General features: G+C 42.2%; 1 protein-coding gene across 19 annotated transcripts in view; it reads left to right on the forward strand.

The window, feature by feature from the left end:
• Window positions 1-17,393, forward strand: part of LOC147635516 (uncharacterized) — an 87,474-nt gene that overhangs the window by 53,937 nt on the left and 16,144 nt on the right. For 18 of the 19 annotated variants that reach the window (XM_086802830.1, XM_086802831.1, XM_086802835.1 and 15 more), the window contains 2 exons: window positions 10,677-10,768; window positions 10,878-11,038. In XM_086802830.1, the coding sequence (XP_086658956.1) occupies window positions 10,677-10,768; window positions 10,878-11,038 (253 nt within the window). Of the gene's footprint in view, window positions 1-10,280; window positions 10,528-10,676; window positions 10,769-10,877; window positions 11,039-17,393 lie in introns of those variants that run through there. The other variant, XM_086802829.1, reaches the window with a different exon arrangement.

The following is a 17,393-nucleotide window of genomic DNA, read 5'->3' on the forward strand; positions in this document are numbered from 1 at the left end:
CTATACATCTACATCTACATGCAAACATCCACATCTCCATGCATAATAAAATTCTTTTAATTAATCTAGGATGATAGTTCCTAGAATATGGTAGGAAGTCCTCTTTTTATGCTTTGAATGAATTTATTTTATGCGTAATTTCTATAAAAATTTTACCATAGCTCCGCTACTATGACTGATAAATCTCAATTTTTTTTCTAAGGGATAAAGCTCATTATTAAAGAAATAATTAGAATGGTCTCTAATTGGATGATCAATCCATAATGGTCTCTTATTGGATCATTAAGAAAACAATTAGAATGGTCTCTAATTGGATCATCAATCCATAATGGTCTCTAATTGGATCATTAAGAAAACAATTAGAATGGTCTCTAATTGGATCATTAAGAAAACAATTAGAATGGTCTCTAATTGGATCATCAATCCATAATGGTCTCTAATTGGATCATTAAGAAAACAATTAGAATGGTCTCTAATTGGATCATCAATCCATAATGGTCTCTAATTGGATCATTAAGAAAACAATTAGAATGGTCTCTAATTGGGTCATCAATCCATAATGGATTGAATCATCAATGTGCATAAACTAAAAGCATAGCAAAAAGCCATTAATTTGGCCTCAAGCATAGCTTAATCTTGGATTAAGGAAAAGCTTTATGAAAAGCTTCATTTAGATTGAGAATGGGTCATGAGTATGACCATTTCTTGAGTGAGAGAGAGAAATTATAAAAACCATTAGAATTTAAATATAAGTGGAAATTAACTTCTATAGCATTTATTAAATTATGTAACTCTTCACTACTATTCACCAATTAACTTCAATAGCATTTAAAAAACCATACCAATTAAACTTCTCAAGCTTGAGAGGGGTTGAGAAGAGAGAATCATTGAGAAATCATAGAAGAGATCAAAATTCAATATACTTACCTTATGATTTGCTTGATTCTTTATTCACGGTAGAGGCCCCCAACCAATCAATTGGTTTAGTATGTTGATGGAGCCACCAATGGGGATTGAGAAAAGAGAGAAGTATCAAAAACTAGTGAATTATTAAAGAATTCACAACTCTTGGCTTAGGTAGAGTAGAGTAACAATGCATAAGACACTCTATATTTTGGCTTAGGTGGAGTAGAGTAATAAAGCATAAGACTCTATCTAATTTGGCTTAGGTGGAGTAGAGTAACAAAGCATAAGACTCTATCTAATTTGGCTTAGGTGGAGTAGAGTAACAAAGCATAAGACACTATATATTTTGGCTTAGGTGGAGTAGAGTGACAAAGCATAAGACAATATATATTTTTCAACAAGGGAAGGCTTCTATTTATAGGAAAATTTGAGCTCCTAACCAACAAACTGATTCTAGAATTTTCCAAGTCAGTTTGGTTGAATTTGGACTAGATTTGGACCTAGTTTGGTTACTTTTGATTCGGTTTGGTTCCATTTTGATCTGGTTTGGTTCAAGAGAGATGAGAGATAAAAATATCACATTATTTTTGAGTTTAAAACTCATTCAAGCATGTGAAATATGTACCTCCTTTAAAGAATTCCCCTTCCTTACATATGTGTCAAAATTTTATTGTTCATAGTTTTTTACTAATAAACCTTGTACATTTTCAACTCTTCATCTTATGTGAAATATGCACCTCCTTTAAAGAACTCCTCTTCCTTACATATGTGTCATAGTTTTTTTTACTAATAAACCTTGTACATTTTCAACTCTTCATCTTATGTGAAATATGCACCTCCTTTAAAGAACTCCCCTTCCTTACATATGTGTTTATTTACTAATAAACCTTGTACATTTTCAACTCTTCATCTTATGTGAAATATGCACCTCCTTTAAAGAACTCCCCTTCCTTACATATGTGTTTATTTACTAATAAACCTTGTACATTTTCAACTCTTCATCTTATGTGAGCATTTACTCATTTTTGGGTATCTTCTTTTTCAAATTGGATTTATCTCCTCCCTACACATGGGTTGATGCTATTGATCCATAGGAACCTTAATTGGACCATAATCTAAAAATTTCTGAAAATCTAGACCCTTAGACTAAGGTTCTTTATACCTATTTCCAATTAATTCCAATTGCACATTGGAAAATTCTTTTTGAATTTCTGTTTCAGGGGAACTTATTTTAATAAGATGAGTTATTTTTCTATCCAAAAATATTCATAATCTGAATATTCTCTCTCTAGAATAATTTTCTCTCTCTAGGCTAAAACAGTTAGAAGCAAGGTCTTTATATTTCTGAAGAGGGATTGATTACAGGGGAAGATACTAAACATCAAAAAGGGGTTGGGGGAGGAATCTTACATTATGCTCAGCTTTGATGGTCTTTTTGACCGGCAAGAAATGAGCTTCCTTGCTAAACCTGTCCACAATTGTCCAAATTGCATCATTACCCTGTTGGGTACGTGGCAAGTCCATAATGAAATCCATTGTAATACTTTCCCATGGCTGCGTGGGAATAGGCAATGGCTGAAGCAAACCTGGTGCCTTTTGTCTATCGAATTTGACCTTTTGACAGGTGATACATGCACGTACATGTGCCTCTATGTCCTTCCGCATACCTGGCCAAAAGAAATACTGCTCAATCATGTGCGTAGTAGGCATTATGTCTCTATGACCAGCATATGGAGGAGCATGGCACTCATCCAAAACCTTTTGCCTCATGTCAGACACCACACATAGGCAATTATCTTTCATGAGATAACCCTCTTTGATCACATATGAGGCATGTGCATGACCAGCCATCAAATCAGCCCAAATAGTGGCAAAATCAGCATCCGTATGATACAAATCACGCATGGTAGACAAGTCTCCATGAGAGGCAACTGAGATAGCTGCTACATACGGCTTTCGTGACAATGCATCGGCCACTACATTCTTCTTTCCTGGGGTGTGCAAGATCTGAAAATGAAACATAGAGAGGAAATTGGCCATCCTCATATGCTTCTCTGACAACTTAGTTTGAGTAAGAAAATACCTCAAACTCTGGTGATCTGTCTTCACAGTGAAATCAGCCCCAAGAAGGTAATGTTTCCATATAGTAAGTGCATGAATTACAGCCAAGAGCTCTTTCTCATAAATGCCAAGAGATAGCTCTGCATCATGCAATCTACGACTCTCATAAGCCACGGCATGTCCCTCTTGATTAAGGAGGACAGCCCCTATGCAATTTCCAGATGCATCACATTCCACACAAAAAGGCTTTTGCAAATCTGGAACGATCAACACTGGACCATGAGTAGTTGCATCTTTCAATTTGAGGAATGCATCTCTCTCTACATTAGTCCATTTGAACACGGCCTTCTTCTTTGTCAAATCATGTAAAGGAGAAGCAATCCATGCAAAGTGCCACGGTAGTAAGAGCATAATCCAAGAAAACTACGGATCTCATGCACTGAACTCAATTCGGGCCAATTCCGAATTTTCATTAATCTTTGCAGGATCCATCCGCACTCCATCTTTGGACACAATATGCCCAAGATAATGTATCTCTGACAAGAAGAACTCACTCTTCTTTGCATTTATGAAGAGTTTATGCTTATGGAGCTCTTCAAAAACAATAGCCAAATGAGCTTTATGCTCTTCTTCGGTCGCATTTGTAAGACCAAAAGGCATAACAAGATACTCATAAAGCCCAAATGCTGTCCTGAAAGCAGTTTTGTGTACATCCTCAGGCACTACACGCACTTGATGATATCCACTCTTGAGATCAATTCGGCTAAAGCATGCCGATCCATCCAACTTGTCAAGGATGTCGTCTATGCATGGAATCGGAAACCTATTCTTGATGGTAAGCTTATTCAAAGCTCTATAATCCACACACATACGAAAGGATCCATCCTTCTTTTGAACTAAGAGGACGGGTGAACAATATGGGGAAGAGCTTGGCTGAACCAAACCCTTCTCAAGAAGCTCATTTACTTGCTTCATGATCTCCTCTTTTTGGGATGCACTTACACGATAGGCTGGCCTATTAGGCGGTGAGCTATCCGGCACAAGATCAATGCGATGATCTTCCGGTCGTACAGGTAGTAACTCATTTGGTAACTCATCAGCAAAACAATCATTATGCTCTTGCAAAAATTTCAGCCTATCATTACAAAGAGTGTTTACATGTACATTAGTTTTTTCAATAGGATCTCGTACAAAAATCAAGTATGCAAAAATACTCATTTTCATTACTTTCTTAATTTGTACATGAGATACAAGGGGAATGGTATCACCCTCTTCACCAGCATCAATTACATGTTCTCAGCCTTTATGCATGAAGGTGATCCTGTTAGTCTTGTAAGCCTTGCACGGATCAATACGTGTATGCCAAGGCTTTCCAAGCAATACATCACAACCATTCAAAGGCGCCACAAGAAAATCCTCATGATCCACATAGCCTTGAATGTGTATGCGCAACTTGCCAAAAATAGGCATGACTTGCACTTCTCTACCAAACAAAGGCAACCCCTGCTTCAATTTGAGGACCCATGTCCTCCACTTCAATACCCAAAGCAGCTGCCATCTGAGTGGATATGAAATTCTCCGATGCACAATCATCAAACATGAACAAAGCGGGTTGATCTTTGAGCTGTCCCCAAGCTTTACATACAACCCTATCTTTGCTATCATGTGAAGTGTTGCCCTGCACATCCGGAACCATATGCACATTAGGCTTCGGTACATTAGCATTTTCAGCTTTGTTCTTCTTATTTGGGCATGCTCTTGCCATGTGCTCAGTGCTGCCACAAGTAAAGCATTTGCCTTCACGCATATATTGCTCCTTCTTCTCAGCACTAAGACCAAAGTTTGCCGGCTTATAAGGACGCTTGTTAGCAAACTTATTTTCAGCTTTTGGACCTGATTTGGCTTGGTTTTGGTCCCTTTTAGGTGGCTGTCCATCATTTTGCAGGTTTTGGACAGCCCTCTCTTTGCCTTGAAATGAGGGTTTAGCCTTATTGGATCGACTCAATTTGAGTTCCAATTGCTCGGTGGCGGTGGCGGTGGCGGCTGCGATTAATTGGTGTAAGGTATGACCAGGATACATTTGTAATCCCGCTTTGTACACGGGTTGCAATCCCGATTGAAACCTTCTCTTCCTTTCCGCCTCGGTGATATGCATAAATGGAGACACCTCCAAGAGCACTTTCCAAAACTTTTGTACATATGCATTTACCGATTCCCCCTCATTTTGCTTTACCCAATCCCACTTCATTGTTATCTCATTCAATGCATTGGGAGGCAAGAATTGAGCATAAAACCTCTCCTTGAACTCTTCCCATGATCTAACGGGATTCGGTGAGAGCTTCTCTGTGAGCCACCAATGGGCAGCAGTGCCTTTCATGAACATGCTTACATGCCGGATCATGGATTTCTGAGTGAAATCCTCATCACTGAAAGCAATATCAAACTGGGCAATAAAAGCAAGTGCCTTTGATGCATCATATTCCCCATGATATGTGTCAAACTTCACAGATTTGTCTCCGGCTTTGAAGTCACGAGACTTTGATGCATGTGTGTGCATCTCAACATGTTTTCCCCCATGTTTGTCCATTGGGACAGTCCCTGTAATTGGCATCATTTTTGGACCAAAAGGTGATGCATAAGGCATAGATACATGTGTCCTGTAAGCATGAGGCATGGCTGGCCCCTCAACATGCATTGATACATTTTCAGCCATAGCTTCTCCCTCACGAGCACACTCGAAGGCATGAGTGGCATGAGAGATACGCGGAATACCTGCACCAACAGAAAACTGCAGCCCATGTTGCATGTGTTGTGCATGTACATTTTCAGCCGGCAATGGCATTTGACATACATTTTGACCACTGCCATAAACATTGTATCCTTCACGGGCTACATGAGATATTCTTGCATGGCGTGAAGTCACTGATTGTTCCTCTCCCATAGCATGGAGATTCATCCTCTTAGACATAACTTCTTGTTCGGGCACTTGTGGGGATTCCAAGACATGTGGGATGGTTGCCTTTTCTGCATAGGCATCCTCGGTACGAGACAAGTATGCACGTGCTGCATCCCTTGGTTGCATGTGCAACTCTTGAGCAATCATTGCCATTGCATGATCCATATAAGATTCAGCTTTCTTGGTCTTCAGACGGTCATGTACCAATGGATCCTCGCGGCGATAGAGATTCAATTCTTCTTGTTGTGCTTGGAGAAGAGCCTGCATACGAGTAAGTTCAGTCCTCAAGACTATGGACTCTTCTTCTTGCATCTTCTCTTTGCCACGGGACGGCTGTCCCACATATTCATGTTCCCTATTGTGCACCACATGAGTTTGCTCATCCTGTAAAGCATTGGAGGCATGCATTTCATTGTCTCTGCCTCTTGTATTAGCATCTCCAACATACATTGTATGGCTGTCCATAATGTTCTAAGTGTAGAGATAGCTAGTGTTCACGGTGATCGTCTCTCACGATAGAAGTGAAAGAGAACCGTATGCTCTGATACCAATGTAACTTGGTTGAACACAATGCTAATCAATACACTTAAATACACTAAGATTTGAAGGACACTTGCTCAAATACAAGAAGTAAATTGTTGAATTGACAAGAGACACACAATGAGCCGGAACGGCCGACCCCTCCCTTGAGTAAATTGTATTACTATTGGAGAAATTCAATACATAGTTTCACGGGCATCCATTGCCAAATCCTCCATGCCAATGCATATGAAATTCAGCATTTAGAAAACAATGGTATGTCGATGTAGATCACCAAGGAGCTGCCTTGATGCCGGGCCCGACTTCAGTGCCCATATTCTCTACCATTGGCTCTATGTTCTACCAAGCAAGGTAGCAACATCTTCAAGAGCACATAGGACAAGAGAAATACTACACAGGGCGACTAAACAAGGAGTCCTGCCCTTCTACTGAGTAAGTAATGACAATACATTGTCCAATTACCTTACCAGTCTTCATAGAAGTTGTTGCAAGCGGAAGCCTTCGCGTTGGAAGCTTTAGAAGTGTTGATATCTTCGATTTGCCGCAATTCTTCGCGACAAAAGTCTTCAAGAGGATGAAGGGAACCTTGGGAAAGCTTCCCCTATGGTTCAACTTGAGAAAGGAAGGCTGAAATTAGGGTTTTCAGCAAAAAGACCAGAAATTACAGCAAAAATGAGAGCTGTTTTGCTGAATTTCAGTCATTGGGAGTGAGTAGGAGAGTGATTAGCACTTGTAAACACTCTTGGAAGCTTGGAAAACACCCTAGCAAGTTGGGTATGGCTATGGAGAGCTTGGAAATGGAGAGAAATGGTGGAAAAACAGAGTTTTCAGCCTCCAAAAATCCTCATGAAGAGAAAACACGAATTTCTCTTAATAAGTAAGTGAATTGGGGTCCAATCAGGTGAAAGGACATGGGGAGATGCCCATTTATGAGTAAAAGGGAAGGATCAGGTCCTGGACATTGAGTCTTGTCCGCCTCGGGACTTCAGTGAGTGTGAACTTGGAAGAGGTCATAATTTATAAGTGACTTTTGGGCGCCCAAACTTTAATGAAATGGGAACGCACTCACTTATAAATATTGGCCAAGTCCTAAGGGCTATTTGAGCCTAGATCAGGAAATACTTACCACCTGTTCACATGCCACACAACCATGTCAGCAGACAGTTTCACACGCACGGTTCACGGGCGGGCGTCCCCTTACCCGGAACTACACATAGGTCATGCAGGCATGAAAACAGCATGCAATTTCATTTGCAGGCAAGCACATAAAGATGCTATGCAATGCAGCATTGGCATGAGCAATTTCCGTTCATGAAACCATATAAGACCAGGCGTTTCCAGGCAAGTATACGCAATACCAGACCCAGTGGAAAGCCAATCCTCCAGGCGTTTCCGGGCATGTACACAAAGGCACAAGTCCCAGCGGAAAGCCAAGTCCTCGAGATATTCCGGGCATGATAACATCAAGTCCCAACGGAATATCATATCCTACTATACAGCATGACACGTGTCAATCACCTGCATAGGCATATTCCATAAGCCATGGACACTAATCCAATATGTACATAGTGTGAAAGCAAGAGTGAACCATTCGGGTGGCCAAATGGTGACAGATCATTCCACTTGTTAGGGTGAAAGGTAGTCAATACCATGTTCGGAATCGGTTGTTGTTCCATGGTGATAAGAGTATGTGTGCCGGATTGTGTTGAGCTTAGGGGAGAAATTTCTTATGTCATGACGCTCCTACAACAACAGGTCATATGGAGACGTGACAGACTTGTGTTTTTCTGATCATCCTTAGTCCGATGGGCAAACAGAGAGGGTGAGATTAGGTTTTGGAGGATATGCTTTGGGCATACGGCTCCAAGCGACCATTGCATTGGGAGAGGTACATCCCTATGGTCGAGTTTGCCTATGGTACTACTCAGCATATGGTTCTGGCAAACTAAGTGGGGAGGAATGTTATGTACCTAGCACTAACCTGGGGGGTTAGGGACTTATCCAACAGGGTTAGGGGAGCCTTGCGATTTGGGAAAGCAGGCTTAGATGGGTGACTAAGGTTCAGATTTAATAAATCCAAGGTTATTGGCTATTTATGGTTGGATTGATATTTATAGTGGCAGTAAGGACTATATAAGTGAGTTGGGGGTTATTATTGATTCATTGCGGTTTGGACATGGACCGAGAGGCTTACTCTTGATATGGACATGACGGATCATGGGTAATCTTGCTGAGGGCCCCTGTGGGCAGGCACTGGTGGCATGGGATGCCAGGGCTTACTAGCATGGACTCGTGGGAGTGGAACCTTAGCCACTGGCTAGGGGGAGGTTTGGGGAGGTGAGCCTATGGTTGGGTGGTGAGGTTGCCTGCACCTCTTTTATTTGGTTTCTCTAGCCTTGTTTGTGCATGTGTATTAGGTTGAATGTTGGAGGGATCTTACAACTAGGTTGAATCTTGGAGGGATCTTATAGAATCTGTGTTTGGAGAACACATGTATGGACTCGACTAAAGCTGCTCCTAGGATGTTGTGCCTTGGTGCTTCTCTAAAGGTTATCTTGGACTAGTTTTATGCTTGCGTTATGTGTTAACCTGTTGGCTACAAATTTTCGACTTTCTAGACCTTCTCATCGCCTCCTTATGGTTCGCGTTAGCCTTTCCTTGTTGCCTTTGGCTGCGTCTAGGCTTGGCATTGTCGTGTGTATATCGAATGTAGGAATCAGCCCCTTATACAGAGGTTATAGCTAGCCAGCTATCCTTATAGAATTAGTTGACTAAGAAGACCGAGTTCATGGGGTAGTTGTGCCAAAAGCCCCTTACTACATGGCCGACTTGGGAGCCTAGGCCCTTGGCCCCTTTAATTTGGCATTGGGCCCCTCTAGGGTGGCTTATCAATTGATCCAAAGATGTCTCGAGATGTACCTGATAGAGCTTAGCGACATAGGGACGGAATATTGAGAGGACATGTTGAGAGACAAGGGGAGCCCATACAAGACGTTGCCCAGAGATCCATCACCGACTTCTTCACGGCACGAGCATCTACAGCAGCCACCCACACTGACACTGCTGCCGCATCAACGTCAACTTATGCCAGCCATACACGGGGGAGATATTTGTGTCCTAGAAGAGTCCTAAGTGGGCAGGCCTACTCCATCTTGCGGCTAGGCGCCCCCGACCGAGAGCACCGAGCCATAAGATTCTCCGATGACGTGATATGCCCTCACGGTTCACCATAGCCACATCTGCCGTCAGGAGGCTTATAAGTCATGTTTCAGTTTTCAGTTTTCACGTTCTTTTTTAGTTTTTCCATGGCACTGTATACCCATGGTATTATTGTACTATTCATGGTCTCAAAGGCTTCAGGTCTTTTGTAGATGTTAATATATCTTTCTTTTTCTTTCTTTCCCCACCATCTTGCACAGCTATGCCACAATCTCCTTCCCTTTCGCACACCGCTCTACCACCAAACTTCCATGCGGACTCAAAACAGTTGGTATGACGACAAATGTAGGGCCACCCACCTTTGCCTCTTGCAAGAGCAACTTGCAAGCCACCTGGCAAATCATGAAGCGTGAAGTGCAATGGATTCTTTTGGCGCCTTACTTGATGCGAGAAGCGAGTGACACGAGAATGCATTGCACCAACTCTTTTCAAGCGCGGATAGTAAGGAGGCTTGGCGTAAGCCCTTGTAACATGGACCACCCATACTCATCACTGACCCCCTCATTTGGCACACATGTGCAAAAGCTCTACGATGTACCCATCCAACCACCCCTTGCTCCGTCATCTGACCATGGCTTCACTATCTCCAATGTCATTACAGCCATATACAAACTCTGAAACGGGCGTTCCTAGTATCATGAGGGTTTAAAGACGGAGCACATTGCACATGCATGTGACACCCTTGCCCCCCTGCTGGCACACATGTTCCACAGAGATTTATGCCATGGTTTCCTATCCTCATGGTCCACCAACACCATCACCTCCATCAGATCCCGGAAACTACAGGACTAAGGCCTAAAGCAACACTGATCAGGAGTACTTTTGATGAAGCAAGCAGAGCCAAGGTAGAAGTGTTTGTCCTTGTCTTGACCCGCGCTTCAATGGTAGAGCTGTCAAGTGTGCTGGGCAATTCTAGTCCTTTTTCTTTCCTCCTGTTCTCTTTGGTGACTATCTGAAAGATCTGCTGAAGCAGGAGTGTTTTCTCTTCATGTAGGTTTTTGCAATACAGTTCCACCTCTTGATAACGACGATTTTGTTCTTGAGCAGAGAAGGGTTTCGACGAGCTTGTTTGCGATCTGAGTTTAGGTATTATTTAAGTATTGTCTGTCTTGGTATATATGTTGATCCAAAGCTTTGATTGAAACTGTTCCTTCCATTACAACTTGTGCTACATTTTATTCACATCGTGTGACAGATCTGCAGTCTCAAGATTGACAAATGGAAACAAACTCATGGCAGTTGCATGGTTAACGGTTCCCTTTGGAGTGATCTTGTCAGTTGTATCTTGTGCAATTGTTTTGAGGCGGAAGGCGGTCAGTAATTCAAGAGAATCTGCACATGCGTTTGTAGTTTTGGGTATGATACCTGACTTGATACTTGATATGCCTATTTTCTTGCAAATGTTGAGACTTCAGGCTTTGTTTTTGGTTTTTGGATGAACAAACGTGCATATTTTTTTCTGGCCCCTACTTATATTACTAGTGCTACACAGCATTGTTTTGCAGCAAGTTTTGCTACATTGGCTGTTTTATGAGGCTCTGAATGGGTGTGTGATATATTACTCCTTGATTCATGTCAACGTGATAGTGAATAAAGATTTTTTCTATGACTTGCAGCCTTGCTGTGTAGATATGCATTCATGGGTGGGGACGGCTGCCTCACCTGACCCCACAAGCCCCCGTGTGTCTGCGCCCCCCCCCCCCCCCCCCCCCCCCCCCAAAAAAAAAAGAAAAAAAAAGAAAAAAAAAGAAAAGAAAAGAAAAGAAAAGAAAAAGGAAAATAAAAAAGAAAGAAACCATGTAGCCTCCCTCTGAGAGCAGCTAGCCATGGAGGGAGCCCTCTTTATTATACTTTGTACATTTTACCTTCTTACAGGGTTGTAGTCCACCCGTAAGGAGATGGTGCATGCCTAAGCAGAGCAGGATTTTCCCTTGCAGCGGCCTTTTAGGCAAGATTAAGGGGAGGATATGGTCCTAATGTAGAGTGCACGCATGTACTAGTGGTATCAGAGCATCTAGATTCTTCCTAGGTAGCTTTTTTTGCATTAGGATCTGCAAGAAATGCATTCAATAAATTAGAGTTTGCATTTTTACATTGTACCCAAATTGAGGTTTGTGTTTTTTATTACTGCACATGTGGGTTAGGTTCCATGCACAGGTCTTGCATGTAGCAATATTTTGCATGCAGATTAGGTCGAGCTTAGTTAGGCAGTCAGCCAGCCAGATTTGCGTTTGTCTTCATGAGTGACATGGGAGGAGAATTCAAGGCTATGTTCCAAGACGAGTTGGAGATTTGGGACCAAAAGATCAAGGATACAAACTGTATGTTGTGCTAGATAGAAAAGCGAGGATTTAAGTGCGTTGAGCATTACTATAACTATTGGGAGTACACGTGTGTAGTGTTAGAGAGTGCTCCAAGCACAGGAAGTAGCATTGACAAGACCCAAAAACAAAGGCACAGAAGTAGCACTGACAAGAGCCCAGAAACAAAGACACAGAAGTGGAGAGTTCTCCAGATGTTGAAGCTCGGCAGGAGGGAGTTTTCAAAGGTGCCTGAGAGCTTCCAAGACCGAAAGTGGCTCAAGAGAGAGTTTCCCCAAGTAAGGATTATTGATTGGTGGATAGCCAGAAGAAGAGGTGCTGATGTCATTGGTGGTAGAGTCAGAGTCAAAACTAGTTTTCCTGAGATGTCGGGAAGAGGAGTCCGCTGACCAGCTGAACATTTAGGATACTCTTGTGAGTCTGTCTGAATTCAGGACAAAGGAGGATAAAACTATGAGTGGTGCAGTAGTTTTCGGGGGAGTCACTTTAGTAGTGCATGCTGATAGATACGGCGCACGGCCTACTATTGGACACAACCCAAAGAGAAGCAAAGCAGCATGGAGCAAAAGTGCACCAATAGATATTGGATGCCATTTATTTTAAGGCCTTCTCTGTGTGGTACTTGACATTTGTGTCACTTGATTATATAATGTATGTACGTATTCTTACTTGGCTAGGAAAATTGGTTCTTAGAAGTGCATATGCTCTCTATATCCTTGGGTATCTTGCACTAAAACTATTATGGACTGTCATAACATCTTCAAAGACTTTGGCCCCTTATGTTATACTCCACTTTTGTAAAGGAGATACCCATCCCCAATCTTATATTTCCTCCATTTAGATACTCATTCTCAATTTTGTACCCATCCTCCAATTTCGATACCCATCCTCACTTTTATACTCCCCCATTTTCCCTTGCAGTTATGTGTGGTGGATTATATGGCCTGATAAATCCTAATATAAAGTTTCTTCATTTGCACCTACTCGGGATACAATTTCAAACGCACAAGCATCCATCTTAGATGCTTCGCCTATGGGGTGTGTTATCATTGCAACTTTCCAAACCTAAGAGTAGAGGGCATCATTCTCATATCTGCCCTTTATGATCTCCAGGAAGGCACTATGAAATTGAGCTGAACAATTCATTTATCCTTCGGCGAAGGAAGTTAGCCTCCACATTAAAGTTTTAGCCTCCACATTAAAGTTTTAAACTTCCCTTTCCAACATCTCAGTCTAACAAGTCTTTGTGCCACAAAGGTCTTGTTGATACTTCATGATTAGTTTTGGTTTCAAACTTAATACCACATAAGCAGTGCTGCCATCTCTTCTAAGCATGTATCTTGGCGAAAAGATCCTTCTGATAAGATGGATAATTCTGATGTGAGCCTTTTAAAGGTGATTAGTTTTCTTTGTAAAATAACCACTCCATTGCTTGCATTTGTTTTGACCGCAAAGTTTTTTGTGCACTATCTTTGAGGAAAAGAGCTGTAGCTATTTTTAGCTTGATCTTTTCAAGTGAGCACATGTGGTGGTTGATTGAGCTTGACATTGTGATGCATGTTTACATAGATCCTAGCCAACATGGCCTCCAAAAGGCAACATCTATGCCTATGACCTGTCCCAACAAATCCTGGATCAGATGAATGTAGGCTCCAGGGCTTCTGATTATCCCTATGCTTCAGTCAGCCAATGCAACAGCTGTCGGCCAGGTCCTTGGACAAATAAAATGTAAAAATAGACATAAAATGCGAAACTACCAGTATACGTCTTCCAGCTTCTTCTCACTACCTTGGGTAAAATCCTTAACATTAACCTTGGCTGTTTACTGTCCCAAAAGGTGCCTAAACACAGCCTTAAACTGGGGATTAGCATGTCCACATGTTGTGCATGTGACATCCCCTCCTACTAAGCTTGATGACAGGAATCCAACTGAGCTTGGATGACTGACATCATCCCTTTATTGCATGTGGACTCCATCCTTGGCATCTTGCTTCCAAAATTTGAGACACCCTTGACCACTTGGATCTTGTCTTGAAAACCTTATGCTGCAACCTTGGATTGCTCCAACCTGTAATGCTCTGTTATGCCTGCACACCTGTTCCCTCCTTGGGCTGAAGCCTTGTACCGTTTCTAGGGCTGAGATTTAGATCTCTTCTTGGAATCCCTTCACCCTTGTACCATGGCTGTTGGGCTGAGCATCTGGGGGCTTCATATGCCATGACACCCACATGAGTGCTGTATACCCCATGGCTGCCCTTGTTCTCACACCACCAGGATACCTAATGTTGAAGAACCACTTGCCTGCGTTTTCTCATCTGGACCAAAAACAACCACCTTTGTACTGTGCATTTTCCAGATCTGCACCAATTCAGCACCTCTAGGGCTTCCACCAGGCTCTGATACCAATGTAACATGCGGAAGAACTGCTTGTATTAAGTACTATGCAAAAATGCAAAGATGAACAGAGAGAATAGAGAGAGATGTGTTGAAACAATGTTTTTTGTATATATGTATCAAGATGTACATAGATCCTAGCCAACTTATAGGCTCCTAATTACCCCTGTGGTGCAGTCTGCCAATGCAACATCTGTCGGCCAGGTCCTTGAACAAATAAAATGCAAAAATAGACATATACTGCAAACTACCAGTAAATGTCCTCCAACTTCTTCTAACTGCCTTGGTAAAATCCCTAGCATTAACCCTGGTTGTCTACTGCCCCAAAAGGTGCCTAAACACATCCTGAAACTGGGGATTAGCATGTCCACATGTTGTGCATGTGACACATAAAGCCTTCCCCGCCCCCCCCCCCCCCCCCCCCCCCCCCCCCCCCCCCCCCAAACAAGATCCTTCTATTAGCTACCAAAAAACAGCCTTAAAAGGCTTGAGTACAAACTCACTCCATTTTCGGAGCAAGGATCAAAGAGCAAAAGGGGGGAAAGATGCACTTCTCCTCCGGCTGGACGCTCTATGAGGAGAAGGCTATCTCATACAATGGGTTTTTTTTCCTTTTTTGGGGAAGGGGGGGGGGGGGGGTGGGCAGCAGACACACGGTCAGAACCACCATGAAGCTTCTCCCACTGGCCACGAAGCTTCCCCCACTGGCCACGGAGGGTATGAATGATGTCGAGCCAGATGCTCTTGATGGACTTCATAGGCGGGGTGTGGGTGCATTCAATGGCTTCGCTGCATCGTGTAACTATTTGGCCCTCCTAGCTGTATTCACATGATGGAACCCTTGCCCGTACACTAGACAGGTGGAAGAAGGCATGGAGACAGGGACCATAAGTTTTGTATATGAAAAAGCACTAGTTTTGGTCAAAAAGCAAAGAAAGCACTAGTTTTGGTCAAAAAGCAAAGAAAGCAGAAAGTCAAACTGAGTTGACCGCGAGCCAGGAGCTTCACTAGCAAGAGGGGATTGAGTCAGACCAAAAAGCAAAAAGCTAGCAGCTATAGGGCCAAAAAGCAAGGCCCCTAAAGCCAAAAAAGCAAAGCACAAGAATTTTGGTAAAAGATTGGCCTTGTTTGAGTAATATTTTATTGTATAAAGTAAAAAAGAGAAAAGCAAAGCAAAAAGCAAAAGCAAAAGCTTGGCTAGCTTTCTGGCAAAAAGCACGTGTTGCATGACGAATGAAGATCAATACAAGGATGCAACAAAAAAGACACTTAGGGCTCTTGAAAAGAGTTCCAAGTTGTAGATGAATGTGGGAGAGGGCTTGACAATAATCCCACATAGGAACTTTTGGGAGTTCTAGAATTTTTGTATAAAAGGTGGCCCATTTGAGAGCTAGAGGGGACTCTTTGGTCATTTGGTTAAGAGGCTCATAGAGAGAGCTTGCTCCATAGCTCCTTCTCAAGTGCTCTCCCAAGGCTCTCCATCTCCATTCATGCTTCAATCTTGTACTCTCTATTCTCTACATTTTCAATGATATGAGGTTATGGTCTACACACTTGCTAATCTAGATTTCTTAATGATGTTTTGATGCTAAAATCTGATTTGTAGAGTGCATGTGATGAAGCTTGTGCATGAAATGATGTGTAGTTGAGGCTTGTGTGATAGCTCTTTGCATGTTAGATTCTTTGCATAAGTTGTATTTTTATGCTTAAGTGTAGCCTAATCTTGATGCTTTGATTATGTAAGATTGATTGCTTGAGTGATGAAGAAGGATTGAGTAGGACTAGAAGTCATTAGTGTGTGGTTAACTCATCTTCTCCCATTCAGGATAGCCTCTATGCGCTAACCGGGTTGCATTCACGGATTGACAAAGTGTGTGGGTTGGAGTGTAGCCTCCGCTATGCTATGATGTCCCAAACAATGGCGCCGCTGCCGGGGAACGCACACCTAAGTTAGTGAAGGGTGTTAACCATTACTTCTTACTAAGTGCTCCATTGATTGCAAAATCGTGGATTAGGGTAGATTAGAGTAGAGTTTGCAAGGGCATTGAGTGTGTGATCTCAAGGGCGCCTTGTGTGTTTTCGTTTTTTTTATTAGAAGAAAAAAAAAAATTAAAACCCCACTGCGGTAGAGTAATCCCGCCATTAAGTAGGTTCAAGTGATTTCTGTTTTTGTATTTTCCGACGTAGGGGCTGTAGGAGGTGTGTCGTTGGAGGTGCAGCAAAGAAAAATAAATAGATATATATATATATATATATATATATATATATATATATATATATATATATATATATATATATATATATATATATATATATATATATATCTATTTATTCATATATATATACCTTCTTGTAGAGGTTGGGCGGCCGGTGTATAGCGAGGAGGAAATATACATTGGAGGCGGCTTAAAATATATATATATATATATAAATATACATTGGAGAGGCTGTGGGCGGCCAGCGTTGCTGTAGGGCAACCGCAGAAAAAAAAAACTGGCCACAAGCGGAAAAAAAAAGAGGCTGTGGGCGGCCAGTTGGAAGAAGGCGAAGGTATTGTGAGAAGCGCTGTGGAGGGAACGTCTAAATAGAAGCAGCTAATATATATATATATATATATATATATATATATATATATATATATATATATATATATATATATATATTTTTACGTTGACATTCTAGCTTGCAGAGGCGCTGAGGGGGACGTCTGGTGACGTGGCAGCAGAAGCGGTGTGGCGCTTGAGGGAGCTGGAGGCGGCTGGCAGTGCAGCTCGCGAAGGGAGAGAAGACCTGCATGAAGAAGAGCTTGGTGCTGCTGTGGCCAACGCAGGCAGCTGACAGAAGCAAGCAAAGGTGGCTGAAAAATTTAAAAAAAAATAACCCTCAAGCTTTGAGGAACTGAAAGCGCAAACACCTTAGGTGTCCGATGTCTGGGCAGCGGGCTGCATCCAACCCTCAAGCTACTCTCACCTCGCTTCTCTCCAAGAGGGAAAAGC

This window comes from Cibotium barometz, chromosome 9 (assembly GCF_041138505.1).
Source record: "Cibotium barometz isolate CiBa-2024 chromosome 9, ASM4113850v1, whole genome shotgun sequence".
In the NCBI taxonomy this organism is placed as follows: Eukaryota; Viridiplantae; Streptophyta; class Polypodiopsida; order Cyatheales; family Cibotiaceae; genus Cibotium; species Cibotium barometz.